The sequence below is a fragment of the Bombus terrestris genome, chromosome 17 (genome assembly GCF_910591885.1).
Source record: "Bombus terrestris chromosome 17, iyBomTerr1.2, whole genome shotgun sequence".
Classification (NCBI taxonomy): domain Eukaryota; kingdom Metazoa; phylum Arthropoda; class Insecta; order Hymenoptera; family Apidae; genus Bombus; species Bombus terrestris.
This window is the reverse complement of record NC_063285.1, coordinates 7,915,029-7,941,028: the sequence shown is the minus strand read 5'-3', so window position 1 is coordinate 7,941,028 and position 26,000 is coordinate 7,915,029. Positions and strand designations below refer to the sequence as shown.

At 42.0% G+C, this 26,000-nt stretch overlaps 1 protein-coding gene and 1 non-coding gene across 2 annotated transcripts; one reads left to right on the top strand and one right to left on the bottom strand.

Moving 5' to 3' along the window:
* Positions 1-1,497: 1,497 nt before the first annotated feature.
* On the top strand, positions 1,498-6,143 carry LOC125386675. Its single transcript, XM_048413683.1, has 4 exons — positions 1,498-1,620; positions 2,557-2,659; positions 3,071-5,733; positions 6,033-6,143. Exons 1-4 carry the CDS (start codon positions 1,498-1,500, stop codon positions 6,141-6,143), a joined length of 3,000 nt encoding a protein of 999 aa, XP_048269640.1.
* A 10,512-nt stretch (positions 6,144-16,655) lies between these two features.
* Positions 16,656-16,774, bottom strand: LOC125386832. The gene has a single exon (XR_007227271.1). It is a non-coding gene; the product is annotated as a 5S ribosomal RNA (ribosomal RNA).
* Positions 16,775-26,000: the final 9,226 nt, after the last annotated feature.

Below are 26,000 nucleotides of genomic sequence, written 5' to 3'. Positions count from 1 at the left end.
GCCACGAGGCTTAACACAGGCTGTATTTTCTAACCGTCACTCGCGGCCCTACAATGTCTCAGTCAGATCGTCTTATCTGACCGCCGGATCATATACAATGTATCGACGAGCGCATAGCTGTTGCCAAGCAGCGAGTTCTCGAAACGTCGAATTTGGTCCGTTACGTTTTCCACGCAAGAACAGACATACGTGATCATAGGCGCGAACGGTGGCGTGACCTAAGGATAGTGGGGGTCGTCTTAAAGATGAGACAAAGAAATCATCCAAAGTCGATCAGTTCCTTGTGACGCGTCGAACATTACACATTGCCAAACATTCGCTTATTCTGTTAAGTATCATATCGTGCTACGTCCACCAAGAGACTAACTTCAAGTGTAAGAGCCTTGCTCGATACTGTATACATTTACATTATCTGCGTGCGATAAAGTTGTTAATTGTTTATATCTTTTCAATCGTGTAGACTAGTTGTTGGAAATATAAATTTTAACTCTGTGAGTCACAGTGTTATCATACCTGAATCACCCCTATTATCTTAATCGAAATACGGGGATCGAACTATTCGTGGTGTCGATCATTTTAATCGTAACGGGAATTTACGACTCCCGTTGGCGCGTATTCTAACGACCGCGCCTCCCCGCGATAGCTCGAAAAAACATGGTCCTTCGAGCCGGATCACGTGCCACCAAAGAAGTGTACTGACCAGTGACTATACAGTGTCACGTGAAATCCACACTCCAACATCTTAGTCAACTGACCAAAGGAGCCGCCACCGGAGAGGAACACCTCCTTCGTTCAGCATCTACACGAGACCACACCACACTGTAGCGAGTAAAAAACGACTCTCAGATCAACGCCCATTTGATCAAGGTAAGATCGTTCCTACCATTAACACCAAACATGGCTCAACCTGACTCGATCAGCACATTGAGGCGGAGACGCAGCGGCCTCGCCAACCGCTTTACAATCACGAAACGCCAACTCGATGAATACGAAGAGTCTGGTCAAGTAAACAACGGTTACTTAGTATCTTGCCGTCAAGCGTTCGACGACATCTGGAAGAAGTTAGTCGCGGTTCAAGACGAGTTAGAAGGGTTAGATGAAGGGGAAGTCGGTCGGGCCGCCGCGTTGTATCAAGAGATGCTGGAGATTGACGTACGGTTCACAGGTCTCCTTGATAAAATACCCGCACCAAACCCCTCGCCAACTAAAACGCGCGATTCAGGCGTGAAGCCCGAGCCGACATCACTCACCCTACCAGAGGTCCGCGCTCCTCAGTTCGACGGTGCCCTCGAGAACTGGACCTATTTTTATGACACGTTCTCATCCACGGTAGATCGCAATGAAAATTTAACAAATGTCCAGAAATTTCAATATCTACGCGCAGCTATCACTGGACGGGCCGCACGGAGCATCCAATCATTGGAACCCACAGATGCCAACTACCCCATCGCGCTTAACACATTGAAGGAGAAATTCAATTGCCCCCTCCGGATCTGTATGCGCCATTGGGAATTGATGCGCGGTTATCCCGAAATAGAAAAGGAAACTCCTGAAGCCATTGAGGATTTGATGGAAACCATCAGCGTAAATCTCAAAGCGCTCGAAAGATTAGGACAGTCGGTAACTTCAGATGTAGTACTGATCGAGTTGATCGCGTCAAAATTGCCTGCGTCCAGTATGCGTAAATGGCAACGTACGTTGCCAAATCAGGAAGTACCTTCCTACCATCAGCTGATGGAATTCCTAAAAACACGAGCCAACGGGAATCAGCTCCTCTCTAAAGTAACGAAAACAAAGGAGTCACCCCCCAAACCTCCTCGTCGCCGATATAACCTACCACGTGGACGAACCTATGCCACAACCAGCGGGGCGCTGGTGTGTCCGACCTGCGACGGACCCCACAAACTCAGAGACTGTAAGGTTTTCAAAGCCAAATCAACCATAGAACGTCTTCAACTCGTAAAAATGGCATCGCTGTGTACAAACTGTCTAGGCAACGGACATTCGATAACACAGTGCACCGCGCGTTCGTGTCATATCTGCGGGCGACGACATCATACGTACCTACATCGAGAACAAATACAAGAAAATCCTCGGTCGTCCTGCGGTCGGTCGTCAAAGGGTCGGTCGCCAAGCATTCAGTCGTCGGATAGTTGTTCATCGAGCGGTCGGGCGTCGGGCAATCGTTCATCGAGCGGTCGGTCGTGGTCAGACAGTCGTTCATCAAGCGGTCGATCGTCGGGAGGTCGTTCATCGTACAAACGATCCTCTCATGGACAATCGCCATCCGGATCATCGAAGCCGCGTTCGGTCCACCATTCGAGACGACCCGCCAAACATTCAAATAACCCTACACCTTCGGCCCCAAGCGATACGAAAGCTCACACTTCGTATGAGTCACGCGCATCACGGACCAAGGGTAATGTCCCAGAATCCGCGTCCAAAACCCACCCAGGTCAAAACTGACTAGACAAACGGGCCGCAAAGGAAGGGACCGAAACGACACATATATCTCTAGACGTTACGCCGCATCATGATCTGCTGGTCACAACACAGATCGATGTGCTAGACAAGAGGGCATCTCCAATTCGAGCCAGAGCACTGCTAGATACTGGCTCTAGTATGAATTTCATGACTGAGAAATTCGCAAACTCCCTCGGTATAAAACGAAAGAGATGTTCGGTCCCAATCGGAGCCCTCGACGACTTAACCACTATCGCAAGGAGCCAACTAACGACCACCATTGTTTCTACGGATGGCAAATATGAACGCACAGCAACGTTTTTAGTAATCCCAACAATATCATCGGCAGTCCCAGACCATCCAATCGATCGGTCCGCTCTCCAGATACCCAAAAATCTAAAATTAGCCGATCCAACATTTCACATACCAAGCCCTATCGAAATATTACTAAGCTCGGGACCAACGTTAGCCTCATTATGTGTCGGGCAGATTAAAATACCACAATCCATCGATACTGAGTTATGTTTGCAAAAAACTCGCTTCGGTTGGGTTATCGGGGGGAGCCCATCCACGCAATCGGGCACACATTCGTTTCACATTACCACAGCCGATCTACAAACGGATCTCTCGCGATTCTGGGAAATCGACGAGGGACCATCCACTACACATTTATCAGAATCGGAATTACAGTGCGAAGAACATTTCCGTAACCATGTCCGACGCAACAAGGAAGGGCGATATATCGTCGCCCTGCCCTTCAACGAGAAGCTTCCCACACTTGGGACATCAAAGTCCGTTGCAATGAGTAGACTCGCCGCTCTTTCTCGCCGGTTCCAACGCGATAAGCAATTCGAAGCCGCGTACAACACGGTGATCCAAGAATATTTAGACTTAGGTCATATGACCAAGATTCCGCACACTCAGCCCTCAAATAATGGTTACTATTTGCCGCATCACGGCGTGATAAAGGAATCGAGCAACACCACTAAACTCCGGGTAGTGTTCGATGGATCAGCAATCAGCACCACCGGAGTTTCTCTCAACGACACTCTGCATACCGGACCCAAACTCCAAGAAGATCTGGTTGAAATTCTGCTGAGATTCCGATCACACCAGTATGTCCTAACGGGTGACATCGAGAAGATGTATCGACAAATTCTCGTACGCCCAGACGATCGTAAATATCAGCTGATTCTATGGCGCAATTCCAACGGGGAAATCGATACTTATCAGCTCAACACCGTGACCTTCGGACTATCAGCTGCCCCATATTTAGCACTCCGCTGCCTGAAACAACTAGCAGAAGACGAAGGAGATCGATTTCCGCGAGCGTCATCGGTTGTACAGCGTGATTTCTATGTCGACGACGCCCTCACCGGGGCCGATACAAAGGAAGAGTTAATAGCGGTACGACACGAACTCACGGACCTTCTCAGATCGGGCGGCTTAAACATCCGTGAATGGGCATCTAACGATAAGGACATACTGCGTGGACTATCCGAGAAAGATACAAATCGAACACTACAATTGGGTGAGTCACAGACATTGAAAACTCTAGGTATCTATTGGAATTCCCAGGATGACACAATACTATACTCAGTTGCACCCACAGCGACCATCACCCGTGTCACAAAGCGATCAATAAGTTCGGTGATAGCCCGAATTTATGATCCACTAGGATTGCTCGCGCCAGTGATTGTCAGAGCCAAAATATTGCTTCAACGCGTCTGGGCATTAAAACTAGACTGGGATGAATCCTTGCCATCCGAGTTGCATACAGAATGGGACCGATACTATATCCAACTACCCTTGCTTAGTGATACTCGATTTCCTCGCAAAACGGTGGTCAAGGCAGCTACTCAGATAGAACTACACGGTTTTTGCGACGCCAGTGAAAAGGCATACGGGGCATGTATATATCTGCGCAGTCGCAGCTCGGATGGACGTATCGAAACCCAATTACTCACCGCGCGATCAAAGGTCGCGCCGCTAAAATCCCTGACAATCCCAAGACTCGAATTAAGCGGAGCATTGCTCCTCACCTCGCTAATGTCCATGGTAAAGACTTCCCTCACTATAGACGTTTCTCGAATAGTTTATTGGACAGATTCGACTATCGTGCTCCAGTGGATCAAGTCCTCGCCACATACATTAAAAACATTCGTAGCGAACCGCGTGGCCGAGATCCAAGCGAAAACCAACATCGCCGATTGGCGGCATGTGCCTACGGATGACAACCCAGCGGATCTGATCTCCCGAGGGCAGGCTCCCAAGGAATTCCTGCGTCCAAACATCTGGAAACACGGACCCGAATGGCTCAAGCAGCAGCCGGAGAACTGGCCGATCTGGATCCTTACACCGTCGGGGGACATCCCGGAACAGAAAAAAACGATCTGTCTAACGACGAATAACAACGATAACCCCCTCCTCCACCGATACTCGTCCTGGACCAGACTAATCAGAGTCGTCGCTTGGTGTCTTCGATGGAAACATAAACAACACCTAGCTGCCCATCTAACAACAGACGAATTAACCAGGGCTCACAACAGGGTGATCAAAATCATACAATCCGGTCATTTTGCGACGGAAATTCGGACACTACAGAAAGATCGAAGCAGGGACGTCGGAGGAAAACTACAGCCATTAAATCCCTTCCTCGACGAAGATGGGATATTACGAGTCGGAGGACGACTAACCAACTCTTCTATACCCTTCAATCAAAAACACCCCATTATATTGCCCAAAGCATCTGTTACAGAGCTCATCATAGACCAGGAGCATCGGAAAAACCACCACACCGGGACACAAGCTACCCTGTACGCGGTAAGATTGCGCTATTGGCCGATCGACGGTCGTAGCCAAGTGTGGCGTACCATTAAAAGGTGCGTCCGCTGCTGCAGAGCCAACCCGCCGCCAGTGGAATATTTGATGGGTGATTTGCCAGAGGCGCGCATTACCGAATCGCGTCCGTTTACGAACGTCGGAATCGACTACTGCGGCCCATTCTACATCAAGGAGAGGAGGGATCGCAACCGACGTAAAATAAAAATATACGCTGCCATATTCGTTTGTCTAGCAACCAAGGCTGTCCACATAGAGCTAGTCAGCGATCTAACCACCGACGCTTTCCTAGCCGCCTTACGTCGATTCATTTCGCGGCGAGGACATTGCGCAACCATCCTTACCGACAATGGCACCAATTTCGTCGGGGCCAACCGGGAGCTGCAAGAACTCCGGACCCTATTGCAGTCTGACGACCACAAGGAGAGGGTACAGACTTTTCTCGCCGACCGACAGATCCAATGGCGTTTCAACCCTCCAAACTCACCACACTTTGGCGGTTTATGGGAAGCCGCGGTGAAATCCTTCAAGCGCCATCTCATCCGCGTCGTCGGCACGGAACTCTTGACCTTTGAGCACCTTCATACTCTTGTGGTTGAAATTGAAGCCATCCTTAATTCACGCCCACTGACTCACATATCATCCGATCCGAAAGATCCCCCTGTCCTCACTCCCGGTCATTTTCTAATCGGTGACACACTCACGAATTTACGGGAGCGTGATTTCAGGACAGTTCCATCAGGGCGGCTATCAAGTTGGCAGCGCATCCACCAGATCAAACAGCAGTTCTAGAGCAGATGGCATCGAGAGTACCTCAACGAGCTAACCCGCCGCAATAAATGGGATAAGGGCAAACATGATATCCGAGAAGGCACCGTAGTAGTTCTCAGGGAGGATAACGTACCATCCATGCAATGGCCTTTGGGCCGCGTGATCAAGGTCCATCCAGGAGTCGACGGAATCATACGGACCGCCACCGTGCAGACGGCAACAACTACCCTGGATCGTGGCGTCAAAAGACTGGTCCCCTTACCCATTCACCCAGATCCAGACGAGTCCGACCACCCACACGGAGCCAAGGAGATTCGCCAGCGACGCAACTGACTCCACACCATATCATTTGATCGGTACCCTCTCAACGGGGGGAGGATGTTACGCCACGAGGCTTAACACAGGCTGTATTTTCTAACCGTCACTCGCGGCCCTACAATGTCTCAGTCAGATCGTCTTATCTGACCGCCGGATCATATACAATGTATCGACGAGCGCATAGCTGTTGCCAAGCAGCGAGTTCTCGAAACGTCGAATTTGGTCCGTTACGTTTTCCACGCAAGAACAGACATACGTGATCATAGGCGCGAACGGTGGCGTGACCTAAGGATCGTGGGGGTCGTCTTAAAGATGAGACAAAGAAATCATCCAAAGTCGATCAGTTCCTTGTGACGCGTCGAACATTACACATTGCCAAACATTCGCTTATTCTGTTAAGTATCATATCGTGCTACGTCCACCAAGAGACTAACTTCAAGTGTAAGAGCCTTGCTCGATACTGTATACATTTACATTATCTGCGTGCGATAAAGTTGTTAATTGTTTATATCTTTTCAATCGTGTAGACTAGTTGTTGGAAATATAAATTTTAACTCTGTGAGTCACAGTGTTATCATACCTGAATCACCCCTATTATCTTAATCGAAATACGGGGATCGAACTATTCGTGGTGTCGATCATTTTAATCGTAACGGGAATTTACGACTCCCGTTGGCGCGTATTCTAACGACCGCGCCTCCCCGCGATAGCTCGAAAATACACTTATATATTTCAAATATTCTTTTCTTGTACGCTAAAAGCAAATAAGAAAATCACTTATTTCAACTAACGCTTATACCGTGCTGAATGGAATCGTTCTCGTCCGAAGGCAGTTTGAGAGATGGGATAGAGTTTGGCTTTTTTGATGTAAAAATTTGATTTCCCTGTGGGACATGCCAACAGAGTCCTTTTTGCGCAACTGTATTTTGTGCAAAAGGTACTTTAATAATTCTAAATCTTCTCTTTTATCGTAGGAATAGTTTTATTTTAGATTGTTTATGTTGGATGGCATGGAGCTTTTGTCTCGTAATTTTCTTTTATTATAGATATAGGGCTCGAAAGCCGACTTTTGATTTATTTTTAGTACGAATTCTTGAAGGACGGTTTGTACGTGTTTTTCTACTTCCTCTATAAATGAGTCGATTTGCCTCTTTGTTAGATTGACCTTGTTGCGGGTGTTCAGGACGCAGTTCTTTTCGAGCTGATTTTGTAATTTTTCCTAGTGTATTATCTTTGCACTTGTACCTGGGACCGTCACTCCGTGTTTCTAGGATTACGAAATCTGGTGTATTTTTGTTCATCTGGAATACGAGAGCATTATGGTCGCAATCGTAGTCTATGATTTTGAGCGTGTTAATTGCCCGTAAATTAAGGAATTGGAATTGTGCGTCTCCAAGCCATATGGCTGGGCAGGAGCCTCCTTTTGGACAAGGGTCAATCCTTTCTTCGTGCGTTTTTAATGATTGTTTTAGTTCGTTTAATTGTGTTTGTTGTTCATTTAGGGCTTTGAATATGCTTCTTTGAAGTCCTTGATAAGTTTGTTACGTTCTATTGGGTTACGTTTTAATTGGGTTTGGATTTTCAATTACGCGCAGTAATAAATTTGTTTGATGTGGTTGGTTTTCGGTGACATGGCTCCGGCTTATTCCTTGTTTTAGGATGTCTGAGAACTTTAACCACGGGATGAATTTGCGGCTCATTTGAGCAACGCGTTCGTATTTGACTCGTTGCATTTGTTGATATTTTCGCAAAGTTTCTTGTAAACTTTCCAAACGAAAAGTGTGAGCAACAAATCCGCTTTCTTCATCTCTTCATCTCTTCGCTCACTCAGAATTTTCCTCCGTAATCACACAAAAACGAACTTTACTTGTTCTCACAAATACAGAGCAGTCACTTCATCTCTATACTTGTTCTCACGACTACGGAACAGTCAACTTGTGCCGTAGACTTCGTCTTTACACTTGTGCTCTCGACTTCATCTCTATACTGGATCACTAGACTTGTCACAAACAGTACCATTCAAGTAACAATCAAGTCTCACGAGTAACAGTTAACACCAGCTCGAGTTAAAACACAGTTCAAGGAACAGCAAGAGTCGGAAGACAAGTCAGCAGAATCGCCCAGTCGAAGACAGCCAATCGACAGAAGATACATCATCACAGTCGCCAACACGAAACGAGTCTCGGGTCGTACTCATTCGTAGTTTGTCATTCCATATACGTAACCTTGCATCTCATTGAAGTTGTTGGATCGTTGAAAATATATATTAACCTGTTAATATCAGCGTTATTTTCATTCAACTATCCTTATTATCTGAATCGAAATAAAAGATCGAACGATTCGTGGCGTGGATTAGTTAAATCGTAACGGAAATTTACGACTCCCGTTGGCGCGCTTCTTCGAAATCGCGTCTCCACGCAAACGGTCGAAAGTTCATTCAAATTCAAATATCCATTTTTGTAGTATTTTCTTTTTGGTTGCTTCTTTCATTCTATCTTCTTTCCTTCTCTTATATTCTTGATTGTTTTTATAGTGAGCATTATTCATCACTTTTCGTTATTTAATATCACTGCATAAATTGGCAAACTCATTAACAAGTCTTACGCCTGGTATTTTTGGCCAGTGAGATCCGACCTGCTGGGAGGTTCACAACACTGACGAGAAAGAGTGCATTCAGCTTGGTATGAGCGTTGGTTGAAGTAATCAATTTTGTTATTAAATATTATTGAATAAAAAATATTTACAAAACATACAATTATGTTGTAGGACAAAAAAGATATGTGAAACCTTGCCTGGCTTTGTTTTCAAGAGAGTGGACTGTGAAATTAAGTAGGAGCGATTTCATAATTGATTTTCGCAAAAACAAAACGAAAAATGTCATTTTACATTTTCGACTTCATTTTCAGCACGCGCAGAGAATGCATGTAACATTGTTGGAAAATATAAACAAAGCAATATATATGTCGGGTTGTCGGTAGGATTGGAGGTGTGGGCGTGTAATGAATCTTCACCAGTATTAGCCATTGTTAAGGTACGATCCAGAGTTTAATGGCACAAGTACGGAGATGAGAGATTTGACAAATAACTGCGACGGTTAGACACTCGCGACCCTAATGACAATGGTCTTAGATTCGATAACGAATCCGCGGTCAACGGGACTGTTTACTCTTTACTCGTCGGCAACGTCTAGGTTGTACTCACAGTTAGCACGTGGAGTAAGCACTCTGTCGAAATGATACCTCAGTCGATAAGATCGTACTCGAAACCCTCACGGTGACGCTGTTTAGGAAAAACTGTCCTGCTCTCTCGCGGCACCAGGTCTTTTATATTCGTGGAGAAAAGTCTTCGTTCGAAGAGTGAGGGAAATTGCCGTTATTGTTAATTGGTCAGTCTTCGGAAGTGTCATTCGCGGAAAAGACTGTTTGCCTATTTTCGTTAATTAAGGCTTAAGGTTTATGACAGGTCATCAGGCTGGCTGAAGATATTTTGCGAATATGTCTCGACAACCGGCAATCAACCTACCCAAAGAATAGGGTCTGCGTATGACGGGCCACGGGACAGAAACCGTTAGAATGTTTACTGTCGAGTGCCGCTACAACTATTTCTTTTTATGGAGGGCTATAGACTTTTTCCATAACTTTATTAGACAAAACGTTCGTCCCTTGACCGCGGCTACGTTCGGCGACTGGTTGTCACCTCGAACCCAAACTCATTCTCATAGATTTCAGACAAATACAATCGGGATGAAGGACGGTGATTGCTAAACTATGGCTATGGTAGAATCCAAATTACAATATTAGGGGTTTTTTCCCCGGTTTCAACGGGAAGGCTCTGGTGTCTCTCCATCTCCGACATATAAGTAAGTGTAACGTAAATCACGTCAGAGACCAGGACACTGTAACCCCAAACTCTTTTGCCCTGATGTCACCTTAGGCGACCACTTCTAAACATTCTCCAGACAGCCGATACTTGAACATTACACATGGCCACCTTGGCGACAATGTATATTGCCGGAGTGCCTGAGGGTTCATCTGTGTCCTAACGGTCCTTCCACCGAATGTTCTGGAAGCGTGGCAGAGGTCGCGTGCGCCTGCAGGGTGGTGGGGATGATGAAGGATGAAAAACAAAAGAAGAAACAGATGTCACCGAAAGTAAAAAATATTGTAAGAGCCTCAGTCTCGAACGGTCACGCCTAGAGCTCAGAAGTGTCTTATACTTGTATAAACGAAATAAGAATAAAGTGTTCTCCTTCCTAATAAAATTTCTTTTTATTTTTACGTGACATTTTGGCGATCCGTGCCAGGATCCATCAACTTCAAGAAAACGAAATTACGCATTTCGGGCTACGGTCAACTTTGAAGATTGAGGATCAGTGGACCACTGTAACAGAGCAGACACTTTCGACGTTTCGACAAAGGAACACCGCAACGGAACCTTTCCTACGGGTTAAACGATCAAGGTGAGCAAGCCCTGGATTCTTTTGTCAAATACAGATCGAGAACAGACAGCACAATTAGTATAACAATGGCAACGCCACGAGAAGACAAAACCGAAACTGTTAGCGCCGCTTTAACTAACAGCGGAATAGACTCAACAGTTAAAGCTTTGCTTGATGCAATGCAGAAGCAAAATGAGAGACTGACCCAACAAATGAGTATGCTTACACTGCGTATGGATGAAGTTGTAGCAAACACAAAAACGGGAAATGTATCGGAGGCCAGTTCCCTAATAACCGTAGACGAAGTAACCCACACCGCTAAAGATCAATCGGTCCTTCGAGAACCTCGCCCATTACTTCAAACACCACCTCAACCATCCTGGGAAAGGACTTTTCCTGAACAATATACGCAACCAGAGCTAAAAGCTGAGAGTGCATTAAAATGCATTCCGATATTAAACGGAAAGGATGATATAGACGTGGAGGATTTTATTCATGAAATACAAGAAGTAAGAATGATGTGTAGCGAACCAACACTATTACTAAAAATGATTAAAATAGAGAAGATTGTAGGAAAAGCCGCAATGGCAATCCGCAATATTCGTATTACCGAATTCGAATCTCTGTATGAAGCATTGAGACGTAATGTAGCTGCGCAAGTATCAGTGAGAGAACAACAGGACGAATTAAGAGGAATGAGGCAAGGATTAACTGAGAGCGTGCAAAACTATAACATCAGATTTCGAAGCGTTTTTAACAAACTCCAACACAGCATTACTAACGAGTATAGAGACGAACTAACTCGACGGGTGATGAACGAGCAACTATACATGGACTCTGTGACCGACTATGTAAGAGGCCTTCGTCCAGAAATAGGGCAGGCGCTAATGGCTAATCTCCCCCCAAATCTCATCGAAGCAGAAAGGAAAGCAATGAATATGGAAAGATACTTTCGCGAGCACAGCTCTCGCAGACAAATGACGCGACAAACAACCGCCCCGCCATTTTATCGTAACCAGGCTTCTCATCCAGTAGACAATCGCCTCGCTATTACAGGTAACACAAATAATAAAACTCCACTCACACAAAATATTCTACCAAGAACGAACAATTTTACGAAGTTTGGAAACAGACCATTAAGCGAAAGGACGCAAGCGAAATGTCCCAAATGCAATCGATTGGGACACCTTCCAAATCAATGCCAAAATTTTCCGATACCGCCTCAAAGAAAAGCCCCTCCAGGAATAAACCACGTTCAAGAACAATCAGAATTAACAATGCTACCTCAGGAAGATTACCCACAATACTATTACAATTACCAGGACGACCAGGATTGCGATTTCTCGTTGACTCCGGGGCAGGAATCAACTTGCTTAAACAAAGATGCTACCCAGGAAAGACAACAATACCAGACACAAAGAAATTCTCCATGGGACATTCCGAATACGAATCTAATTCCAAAGTCAAATTGAATTTGTTCGACAAAAAGATAGACTTCTCTTTAATAGATGACGATTTCCCAATTATAGAAGATGGCGTATTAGGCTTACCCGGTTTGAATCAATATCGATTCGAACTCTCCAACGAAACATTGAAATTAGATAACAACACCCTTCTGCTGCAACAAGAACCAACCCTTGCACCAGGAGAAACCATTCAAAAAATTGTATACCTCGAAGGGAAGCCAACGCCAGTGTGCTTTATCAATGGTGGTAAGTCCTCAATTCAAGTTTCTAACATTATCGAAAATACAAATACCATAGATCAAATCCAAAAATTCAAATCTTCGATTCGACTATCGCACATAGAAAAACCTCTCAGAGAACCTATAGAAAAGATTCTTCTCTATTACATGGATGTATTTAATTTAGACAGTGAAACATTACCGTGTACATCTCTTGCTAAACATTCCATTACATTGAAAGAAGATAAAATCATCAACGTAAAATCCTACCGTCCTCCCGAATACCATAAAATCGAAATAAACAAACAAATGACGGAAATGTTAGACAAAAAGATTATAGAACCCTCCGACTCTCCCTATAACTCTCCCGTCTGGGTCGTCCCAAAGAAAATCGACGCGTCGGGGAAACAAAAGTGGCGAATAGTGATTGACTTTCGGAAGTTAAACGAATTAACGGACCAAGACGCATATCCATTACCCGACATTGACGATATACTATCGCAACTAGGGAACGCAAAATATTTCTCCGCTTTAGACTTATCCTCGGGATTCCACCAAATACCCATGGATGAGAATTCGAGGAAGTACACTGCATTTAGCACACCACAAGGACACTTCCACTATAACAGAATGCCATTCGGGCTCAAGAACGCACCCGCTACCTTTCAAAGAATGATGGACACCGCGTTAAGAGGTTTAATTAATAATCATTGTTTCGTCTATCTCGATGATATCATTATATTCGGGCAATCGATAGAGGAACATAATAAAAACTTAGCCATTATACTCCAAAGACTCAGGGAAGTAGGTCTAAAAGTACAACCGGATAAATGTGAATTCCTAAAACCCGAATTGGAATATTTAGGACACTTAGTGACAGCAAACGGAGTAAAACCTAACCCTGAAAAGATAGAAGCAGTAAAGAACTTCAAACTACCCAAAAATCCTACGGATGTAAAATCGTTCCTTGGGTTAGCCGGATACTATAGAAAATTTATTAGGAATTTCTCGAAAATTGCCAAACCGTTAACGGAACTAACTAAGAAAGACATACAATTCCACTGGACTGACAAAACACAACTTAGCTTCGATACATTAAAAGAAAGACTATGCCAAGCACCGGTACTAAAATACCCCGACTATACGAAAACATTTACGTTAACAACGGACGCCAGTAATGAAGGTCTAGGAGCCATCCTTTCACAAGATGGACACCCTTGTTGCTTCATTTCAAGGACATTAAACCCCCCTGAACGAAATTATACTACGACGGAAAAAGAATTATTGGCCATCGTTTGGGCAGTTAGAAGATTTAGGCAATATTTATTAGGCCGCAAATTCAAAATTCAAACAGACCACCAAGCCCTTAAATGGCTGCACAACTGCAAGGACCCCTCTAGTCGATTGATTCGATGGAGATTGAGATTAGAGGAATACGAATACGATATAGAATACGTAAAAGGAAAGGAAAACGTAGCCGCTGCCACCCTATCTAGAGTACACGCGATAACACAAACTGACGTTTTATTAAGACAATTCAGAGACTGGGAAAAATCAGAAGAAATACCAAAATTATTGAAACTAACATCTAACAAAGACAACTTTTTCCAATTAACAAAACCATATCTGGGCCCATATGACGAAACCGTATGGTTACAGAAAATATCAGACATACTTAAAACAAATAGAAAGATAGGAATAGGAGACAATAACTTAAACGCACAAGACAAAGCACACATAAAAAGATTTCTTTTATTTTTCAATGACCAACGCGACGACATAGAATTTGCTTACGAACCAATACAGAGTTTAAGCGAAGAGGAAATAGAACAAGTACTAAAAGAAAATCATGACTTGGTAGGACATCCCGGAATACAAAAGACGTACGACAGAATCCGAGGCAAATATGATATCCCACATCTAATAGACAGAATAAAAGGCAGAATAGGAACTTGCACGACATGTCAAACATCAAAGACTACTCGGATAAGAGGAAAGGAGGAACCACAGATAACCGACACCCTGTTAGAATCTAACGACAAAATCGCTATGGATGTGATAGGCCCGTTGAAAAAGACCAAGATAGGAAACCAATACATTCTCTCTATACACGATGAACTAACCAAATATTTAATACTTGTGCCCCTAAAAACACAACAGACCCAATCAATCTGGAATGCTTTACTGAATCATTACATTTATATATTCTCCGCACCGAAACGTATATTAACTGACAGAGGACAAAGTTTCATTAGCGAGCTAATGCAACGATACGAAGAAGCATTTAAGATCAAACACATAAAAACCACCTCATTCCATCCACAATCCAACGGAAGCCTAGAACAAACACATGCTGTAATATCCGACACGTTAAAAGCTATACAAAACGATAATGAAACAGAATGGGATCAAAACCTAAATTTTGTGTGTCTAGCATATAACACTATGGTTCATGATGCCACTGGATATACCCCTTTCGAACTAACATTTGGACACAAGGCCAATCTCCCATCTACCATATCCCAAAATCCGCAAAGAACATACGCTGATGAGGTCAGCTTCAGGAAACGAGAATGGGATGCCAAGCTACTTAAAGCCAGGGAAACTCTAATGAAGAGTAAACAAAGATACCAAAGAGATCAAAGAAAAAAAATTATTAAACCTCAATCCATTTTTAGAGAAGGAGATTTGATATTAGTTCATAATGATCATAAAAAACACAAGTTAGATACTGAATGGCTAGGGCCATACACCATTGAAAAAGTAAAAACCCCTTATTACGAAATAATGGTGAATGACTCGATTAGGAAAATACATGGTAATCGTATTAAACCTTATTTTCCAGGACGGTCTTCATCTTCTCCATAAGTAGCTGTTATGCATTTTGTTTTTGTTTTCTTTTGTTGATTAAGACAAAGAAGAAAACACACTTTTAACCATTTAGTCCATAAAACAATCCTGAAGAAACACTAAGATTTTGGAGGACCAAAATCAATCTAAGGAGGGGGGTATGTAACGTAAATCACGTCAGAGACCAGGACACTGTAACCCCAAACTCTTTTGCCCTGATGTCACCTTAGGCGACCACTTCTAAACATTCTCCAGACAGCCGATACTTGAACATTACACATGGCCACCTTGGCGACAATGTATATTGCCGGAGTGCCTGAGGGTTCATCTGTGTCCTAACGGTCCTTCCACCGAATGTTCTGGAAGCGTGGCAGAGGTCGCGTGCGCCTGCAGGGTGGTGGGGATGATGAAGGATGAAAAACAAAAGAAGAAACAGATGTCACCGAAAGTAAAAAATATTGTAAGAGCCTCAGTCTCGAACGGTCACGCCTAGAGCTCAGAAGTGTCTTATACTTGTATAAACGAAATAAGAATAAAGTGTTCTCCTTCCTAATAAAATTTCTTTTTATTTTTACGTGACATAAGCATGTATGCGACAATGATACGACGTATGGTGACAATCGTTTAATGCTACAAAGATATTCTCTTGATCTATACGATCATAGCTTATAAACACTTAGCCAACCGCACACGCCCGAGCGAGCAATACGCTTCTCTGTCCACCGCGCCCAACACAGACCAACCTACATGCTATCAACCGTGCATTTTCCTACGTAAGGAGGACTAATATTCACCAACACTTGAAAAACAAAGAAGTATAAAAATTATTTAAATAGTCAATTATATTTTGCGGTAATGATTTCGTTTAACGATTTCACATATTGTTTATACAAAACATCAAATTAATATTATATATTTAAGCCATAAAAAGATATAGGTAAAATTAAGAACATTAAAAATGACTAAAGATAAATGACACAACTTAAAAGTGAAGTTAAAAATTCATAATGTATTTTAATGTTTTTTTATAGCGTGATATCGTTCGACTATATCTTTATTTAGCCATAGCTGATGGCGTAACATTTTAATAAATTTTAAAACCACTAAATTGGTGCATTTTATTCCATACTGCACTTTATAAAAGCAGAAAAAGGGTCGCAATTAATTGGGAACAATTCCAGGTAAATAATAATTGATAATAACAACAACAACAACAACAAAAACGCGTTGCTAAAGTAAAAAAGGGAAATCTGCCCGTTCGGTTGGCTAAGTGTTAAGAAAAGTAAAAAAAGCCAACACCACACGGAGTTCCCAAGCGGTCACCCATCTAAGTACTACCCGTGCCCAGCGCTGCTTGACTTTCGTGATCGGACGAGAACGAGTATTTTCAACGCGGTATGAGCGTTGGCTGAAGTAGTCAGTTTTGTTATTTCATGTTATCGAATAGAGAAAATATTGAAGAAAACATACGTGTATGTATGAGAGAAAATGGTATTTTTAGACGTGCATTCAGATATATAAAATCTATTCTGACTTCGTTTCCCAGACAATGAATTGTGAAGTTTCGTCATGTACGTACGCGTATACTTAAAAAGTAGCGAATCAAGTGGACGGAACTTCATAATTGATTTTCTAGAAAACCAAGTCTTGAGTCAAAACTTGTTACTTCATCGTCGACATATTTTTGTATAGGAAATCAGGCCCTTTCGTCCTGCACCATCATAATACTCTAATTTTCTCACCTACTTCAATTTCGAAACTATTCAGTTTCACTGGATTACGTATAATTACCAACAGCAAAATACTAATGTCGCGGTACTCGTCCACGAAACTTTCCACGGCTTCGCGACACAAAGAGCTATGCCGTCAAAGCGCAATACTGACGTGTCCAATCTATTGTAACGTAAATCACGTCAGAGACCAGAACACACACACATCGCGGGCAGGATGGTGTCACGACCGGCATACTTCGAATCCGATGGACCGACAATGGAGATAAAGATGTGGCGGCCTTGGCGACAATATATATCGCCGAAGTGGCTAATGAGTCATCTGTATCCTAACGGTCCTTCCACCGAATGTTCTAGAAGCGTGGCAACGGTCTCGTACGCCTACAGGGTAGTGGGGATATTAAGGGATGACAAACAAAGAAGAAACAGATCCCACCGAAAGCCAAATTGTAAGAGCTTCAGTCTTGGAAAGTCACGGCTGGAGCTCAGAAGTGTATTATAAATGTATAAAGGAGGAAAAAATAAAGTTTTCTTCTTTCTTTTAAATTTCTTTTTATTTTACGCGACACTATCATCGATATATCTAAGTTTCTTTCGCCGAATTCTCAGAAGAACGTATACGCGGCGACCGCCGCGGTAGATCTAATAAACACATATGTAGTAGGGATATTGAGGGGCAACAAAGGAAAGACTCCGTGGTTTCGAACAAAAGCATCAGTTAGTCCATCTCAAGCTGCGAAGTACGACAGGTCTCGTTATAAGCAAACCACTAACAAAACCTTAATTGTTATATTTTCGTCTTAATTGTTCATTGTTAATCGTTGACTGAAATTGTTGCTTCTTGATTTATTATTAAACTTTTGTTAACAAATCCAGTGTAGTTTTCCGTATGCACTCATTCCAACCATCTCTATTCTCTTAATAGAAATAGGGGATCAATCAGTTCGTGGCGTCGATTGTTTAATCGTAACGAGAATTTACAACTCTTGTTGACGCGTTATCTCGCGATCGCGTCTCTCCGCGAACGGTTCAGACACTGGCCAAAAACAGCGTCGCCGTTACGTGTAACGGTCGAACGAAGACGAATTCGAATTTGAATTTTCCGACTCCCTCCCAGCCAGTAAGAAACCCAACAGAAACCCAAATAGAAAAGAGTTTGGTATCTATCAGCATCTACGAGTATCTTTCTGTATCGACGAGCTATCTAAGTGTTATCACAAGTTATCTACCGAGTTATCGACGATTATCTAGCGAGCATTTACTGAGTATTAATTAGTAATTTTACTTTGCGATTTATACTGTGTACGAGCGACTCAGCGAATATAATCTGTATATGTATTTATCATTTTTAAATATATTCGACGGTTACGACAACAAGCAATAACATCCAGTAAATATCACGGCCAAATATCCTATTTACCAGTCCTACACACTTTCATTGCAAAGAACCGGTACTATTCTGTAAACAAAATTTTGGCATTAGTGAAATTTTTAGGACTTCTTATTTTCTCTTTGAAATGTTCCGATGTATTCATAACACTCTCTGCTATTTCTTTCGCAGCTTTCCTACGCGGGTCATATTACCGTCTTATAATATAATTTTGAATCAGTGCGTTCCCAAAATTTTCTATAATCGCACGTCTTTTTCTCAAACGTATCGGTTTCTATAGTCAGATAACATTTTGCTCTATATGTTTAAAGAACACAGAAGTTCTGAGAGAAAAAAAAGGAGAGCAGTAAGAATAAAGAGACCCGGAGAATGCATCAGGGTTAAAAAGAACATGAATTTAATTTGTAAATATTTTGGATTCTCGCATCCGTATATTAACCTTCTGCTTAATCAATATTCATTGTTAAGAAACATTTTAAACTCAATCTACAATACAAAGATAAGATACTTTATTTTATATACCACATTGTGAAAAGAAAGATAGTTTATTCTTTACTACATATTTCTTTAATAAATATTAAAATATTTTATTCGTACTGTAGACCAACAACAACTTAAAATCCTATTTCAAATATTTTTCCGATAAATTTGACCCAGCGCTGCTCAAGCACAGTTAACATATTCGCAAAGAAAAATCAGAAACAGGAATAACTTTTAATTATATAAATATCTAACTCGTCGGTTTCATCAGTCTCTGTAAAATACTGTTTCGAATCAATTTTACAGTCTCTCACACCAGTAGCGACAAGTTTAACCGTAATTAAAAATGTATCATAATCAATACTGAAATAGTCGAGTAATAATAATCTTTTAATGTTTCGAAAATCATATAGAGTAAATAGAAAAGTAATTATTTATGATAATATTGACATAATTCAACCGTTTGAGCCCCGGGGTTTTTGAAAAACCAGGGTCGAAAAGTCCCGAACGACAAGATAACCTCTTAATCGATTGCGAAAAGAAACAAGCGGCATGAAAGCGCTCGTCATATTCGTTATTCTTATGAAATACATCTATATTTTTATATATACATACTATTAGTTTATAATTATTTCAACTTTTATTCAATAGAAATTATTAAGATAACAATGTAATCCAAAATACCGTCAGTCGTCCGTAGCGTTCAAATGTACTGGGACTTTTCGATAGAAAATCTAAACAGCGATAACGCTGCTTAGTACTCAAACGGTTAAAGAAATAACGATACGTCTAACCTGTACAAGTGTTCGATCACTAAAATGATACTTACCTTCACGTATGCTGGGAGATATCGTTCAAAACTGAAGACTTCGCAGAGGACTGTCCACTGATCGTTACGCCTGATGGTAAGATTGAGCCTGCAGGAGCGCTTGAAGAGCACTGAGAGATTGAAACGGTTCGTTACTCCACGTTCAGCGAATCGGAGGCACTGAAGCTGACTGTCTCCTACGTGTTCACGGTTGAACCACTCGAACGAGACTGCCGATACCGTTGTTAGACTCGAGCGAGCCCAACACGTATTAGACTCCAACAAGGATCAAAACGAAGGGCCCCAAATCCGCACGCTGATTGGTTATGAAGATAATCGTCAAACGGCATCTTCGCCCGCAAGATGGTGTTTACGGCGTTAAGGCGCTCCAAGTGCGGGGGATCCTTCCCGAGAAGAGCGTGAACGATACCTGAATGAATGCCATGCTTCGATGTTATTGACCAAGGGGTAAGGGGCGCTCGATCGTTCGGACCGTTAAAATCCGTCAATTACCCGTACAAGAAACTCATAGCATAGGAAATTAAAAATACTGCTACGAATGTTGAAGGGAATCGTTTTTAGCTATCGGAGTACCCTTCCAAAATAACGCCTTGACTGCGAAAGCGAACTACAACGAGACAAAAGCTACGTACTATCCAAAATAAACAATCTAAAATACAGCTATTTTTACGATGAAACAGAAGATGAGCAAACAAAGTAAAAAAAATATGCCTAAAAAAACTCAGCTAGCATGTTCCCACAGACAAATAAAATTTCTAGGTTAAAAAAACCAAACTCTATCTCTTCTTTCAAACTGTCTCCAGAGAAAGCTCCCCTCCTCCAAGATGCAGGTATAGCGATACAGAACACCAATAAAAACATGAAGTCTAGTTATTTTATGACATGTAAAACAACGGAAAAACTATATCTTATCGACACTCGCTTTTCCAAAACATACACACACACGAACACATGGGTCGAGAACAATTAAACAGAATTATCATTGCCGAAACAAACAAACTGAAAAATAAATAGAGCGAGACATATCGCTAAATAAGACAACCTTCATATTTTCTAATGAAAACACCTCGGACAAACCCAAACAACCAGACACAGAAATAAACTTCTTTGCAAATTACAACCGAATAAAAATCATTTTCTCTAAATTAAACAATTAAAAATCATCCGGTTTCGACGACATCCTGAACATTCTGCTCAAACAGAATAAAATGTTATTATGCAGTGCTCCTTAATAATTTTAAGAGCCATCATAAAAGAAAAAAATAAAAACCGCTCCTTGCTCTCAAACCTGCGATATTATGTATCCTAGCCAACGTAATCAAAATATTCGAAATAGTCATAAATGACACCCTAATCTCCTTTTGCACAAAAAATAAGGTAATTCCCCCCCCCCCCCAAAAAAAAAATCAATTCGGATTCCTTAACAATCAATTTTTAATAATCTTTATTCTAAGCATGAAGAAATTGCAATGTTTTAGTATCGTGCGACCATTACCATACGTTATATCATTTTCATTTTGGCACACACATGTTTCATTAAATATTCTATTTCTTTGACCATCAAAGACAAATAAAAAAATTACTTATTTCAGTCAACGCTCAAACCGGGCTGAGTGCACTCGTTCTCCTATACATCTGACTGCCTAACGCTTGAAACACAGACCGAAACACCCAGGTACAACTACAAAAAGACAGACTGGAAAAAGTTCCAAAACCTACTCGAACAGAACTGCGACATAAAAATCTATAACAATGTCAACCTAACAGACAGACAAATCGACTCGTTCATAGACGAAATAGAAAAACATATACAAATCGCCCTACAAGAATCCGTACCGACATTTAAAAAAAAAGACTCCTGCGAGCCATATATAAACTATAAAATAAAAAAACTACAACGAGATAAAAGCTACATACTATCGAAATTAAACTACCTAAGACACAACTACTCTTACGACAAAAGAGAAGACATAGAATTCCTAAAGTACCTGCTACACGAAATAAAATCACAACTAAAACAAGAATTCGCAAACTCTATAAATCAATACTGGACAAATAAAATAAAAAATATCTCCAAAAAAGACTCTGCTAGCATGTTCCCGCAGATAAATCAAATTTTCAGACCAAAGGAACAAAACTCCATCCCGCCCCTCAAACTGCCTCCAGAAAAAGCCTCCCTCATCCAAGAAGCAGGCATCGAGATACACAACACCAACAAAGACACAGAGGGCAACTTCATAATATCAAAAACAACGGAAAAACTAGACATTATCGGCACCCACTTCGCCAAAACTCACACACAAAACGAACACATGGACCGAGAACAATTAAACAGAATTATCATCGCCGAAACAAACATACTAAAAAATAAAATAAAACAAGACATAGCGCTAAACAAAACAGTCTGCACATTCTCAAACGAAAACACATCGGACGACCCCAAACAGCCCGACCCAGAAATAAACTACTTCACAAACTTCAATCAACTAAGTACAATCTTCTCCACGCTAAACAACAAAAAATCCGCCGGCTTCGATGGCATCCCAAACATCTCGCTCAAACGCCTACCAAACAAAATAAAATGGTACTACACAGTACTGTTTAATAATGCACTAAACAACACGTACTTCCCCAAAAAATGGAAAAAAGCCAAACTCATAGCCATTACAAAAAAAAATAAAGACGGCTCATCACCTGCAAACCTACGACCCATAAGCCTCCTCCCCAACATAAGCAAAGTATACGAAATGATCATAAACAACCCCCTAGCAGCCTTCTGCTCAAAAAATAAGATAATCCCGGAAAACCAATTCGGCTTCCGCCACAAACACTCCACAATCCACGCAATAAACAAACTTACGTCGGATATCTGCTGGGCACTTAACGCAAACCAGCGAGTAGCCGCCTGCCTAATAGACATCGAAAAAGCCTTCGACACCGTCTGGATCCCAGGGCTCATTTATAAAATGATTAAAAAGAACTTCCCCGAATACCTAATCAAAATAGTATGGGACATGGTAACAAACAAAACTTTCATAATGACCGACGGCTCGCACACTTCAAGCAAAGAATTCTCCATAGAGAACGGCCTGCAACAAGGAACAGTAAATTCCCCGCTACTCTTTAGCATCTACAATAACGACTTACTAAACCTCTTTAATCTCAACACATCCACACACAAACGCTCCATAGCCTTCGCGGATGACCTAATCATCTACGTAACAGGCCGCAAAACCAAAACGATAAGAACAGAACTGCAAGAACTCTTTAACAAAATCAGCGATTACTATCATACATGGAAACTAAAAATTAACGCAAGCAAATGCGAAACCATACTATTCAGACCCAGAACAAGCAAAATCGGCCCAGCAGAAAGGGAACAAGTCAGGAAATTCCGCCTAAAAGAAAAAGCAAACGAAGAGAACCTCATACCACACAAAAACTGCGTAAAATACCTAGGAATAAACATAGATGAAAAACTAAATTATAAGCAACACATCGAAATCCAACTCTCCAAAGCCAGCAAAGCTTTTTGGAATACAAAAAGGCTCTTTTATTCCAGACTTCTCGATAGCAAAGTAAAAATCATGTGCTACCAATCGCTAATAAGACCCATTATAACCTACGGCTGCCCAATATGGTACAACATACCTGCGTCAATAATGGAAAAAATTCGCATATTTGAAAGAAAATGCATCAGAGCTTGCCTGAGCATTTACAGATCAGAACACAGCGGATACAGAAAATACGTAAAAAACAAAAAAATATACGACTTAGCCAACATCCACCGCATCGACTGTCACATCCTAAAACTAACGAGAAATCACTTCTCGCAAGCCGCGAAGATCAAAGAAAACAGCCTAATCTTCGGCTGCTTATACCCAAACGACGCATACTTCAAAAACACTCTGTTAACAGGCTACATCCCCGCCGAAGCCTTTCTATACCTAGACGAAAGAAACTATCTCCAAGACCAAAACAACATACCCATAATTTATCATATGCAAAGGAAAATAGGAATGAAATCTATTCAATACGAGGAAAACCTAGATGGCCGCACGGCAGACACTAGGTGGAGATACAACATGGCCCTCCCCCAAAAGGATACAGAAGACAAACACAGAAAAAACACAAAAAAATATTGGTGGATACGGAATCCACAACAAAAACAACAAGATAAAGAGCCACAGAACGGCAACGCTCACCGAATCAAAGTGTAAATATGTATGTCGGAGATGGAAAAGCACCGGAACCTCTCCTTGGATTCTCGGGAATACCGTAATGTCGTAATTTAGATTAAACAAATGTCGCTCCGATTGTTCGAGGTTTATGATAGTGAGCTTGGGCTCGAGGCGACAACCAGTCGCCGAACGTAGCCGCGGTCAAGGGATGAACGTTTTGTCTAACAAAGGCATGAAGTAACCCTATAGCTATCTTTAAAAGAAATACTTAGGACGGGGCACGACTGTAAGCGTTTCAACGATTTCTGTCCCGTGGCTCGCCACACGCAGACTCTATTCTTTGAGTAAGATGATTACCAGATGTCGACGCGTCTCCACAGTACATGTTCAGCTAGCCCGAGGACCCGCTATAAATCTTAAGATCTGTTTAACTAAAGTCCTTCAAACCGATAAACAGTCCTCGTCCCAACTACGAGAAAATAGGAGAAATCTATTTTTCTCACCAACGACGCTTCCTCTTCTCGAACTTTCTCTTAAGGGCGCCTAGCACCCTTCCCTAACCACCAACATGGAAATTGACCAATTAACAGTAACGCCGATTTCCCTCACTTTCCGAATGAAGGCTTTTCTCCACGAATCCGATGATTTCGTGCCCTTAGGCACACCCGTCATAGTTTTCCTCGACAGCGTTACCGTGATGGAGAACCACTCTCCGGTACGATCTCGACGACGATTCAAGTAACTCTCGGATACGTAGTGATTGCCCCACGCATTAACATTGAGTACAACTTAGACGCTAAAGAAGCGTAGAGTTCGTCATCCCGTTGACCGTGGATTCGTTATTGAGCCTAGGATCATTGTCATTAGCTTCTCGAGTATCAATTTATCGCGATTACTTGTCCAATTCCAACATGGTCATGTTTGCACTAGTAAATATCTCCTCTATTGCATAGTGATCACGTCTAGTGTCAATAGGAATTCGTTTACGCCCTTAACCCTAACTCTAATCGTAACGCCAACCCGACATCAGAAGTGGGATCAGTGCGGATTATAACAGTGTTAGGACTTACGACCATCGTGCGCGAGTAACCCAGTCGCTAGTGCAAAATCGAGTGTGAAACCTAACAAGTTTTCGCTACCACGTTTTAACCCTTAAAATCGCACGTTCCGACCCCGCTGCACGGGGCGCAACTGTCAACCTGATTATGAAAGAAAACCATAATTTCAATAACGAGTGGCGAGTCGACTTCTACGTACTGGAAGCATCATCGGGTAGATCAAGTCATCTGGGTGAGTCGTTTCCATTTTACTCCGATTCGGGAGCCGAGCGTTCACTAATTAAAGAGTCCGTGGCCTCGAGATTTCTGGCAAAAGAATGACTGACATATTAGTAATGCGAGGAGCAGGAAATACTTGTATTAAACATACGCCTCCCATTTGTTCATCGTGTGTATTAATGATTTTTACATCGAAGATAATTTCTCATGTCCTTGCTGATAGTTATCTAAAATATGATATCGCGATTAGTTGCGGAACTCTAAGTCTGGGTTTTGACGTAACATTACACAAAATAGCCTCGCTATGTGTAAAACAAAAATAATTAATGTCTGTAATGAAACCACTGCAAACGAGATCGTCGTTAATGAAGCTGACACTGATGTACATGGTAATAATAAAAGTCGATTAATTTCTCTTCTCGACAAATTCAAAGATTCATTCGTTACGGATTCCCTACGTATTCGCGTAAATACAGGCCGGTTAGAAATACGATTAATTGATCCTAACATCACCGTACGAGGAAGTCCTTATAGATTTAGTGAGGAGGACCGAAGAGCGGTACGTGAGAAAATAAGCGTTTTAATTAAAGCAAAGATCATAAGGCCTAGTAATTCGCTATTCGCGAGCTTTACGTAACTCGTGAAGAAGAAAGCGGCTCAGATAGATTACGTGTGGATCCCCGAGAACTAAATCAAAGTACCGTCGCGGATCGGTACCCTTTACTCCTTATTGCGGATCAAGTCGCGA

What these genes read in the sequence shown, in the direction of transcription:
- LOC125386675 (XM_048413683.1), top strand. Translation starts at nt 1,498, where the DNA reads ATGCGCCATTGGGAATTGATGCGCGGTTATCCCGAAATAGAAAAGGAA. An exon ending in GAAATTCGCAAACTCCCTCG is followed by an intron (nt 2,660 to 3,070) that starts GTATAAAACGAA and finishes ACATTACCACAG; the next exon opens with CCGATCTACAAACGGATCTC. An exon ending in CTGACGACCACAAGGAGAGG is followed by an intron (nt 5,734 to 6,032) that starts GTACAGACTTTT and finishes GCGTGATTTCAG; the next exon opens with GACAGTTCCATCAGGGCGGC.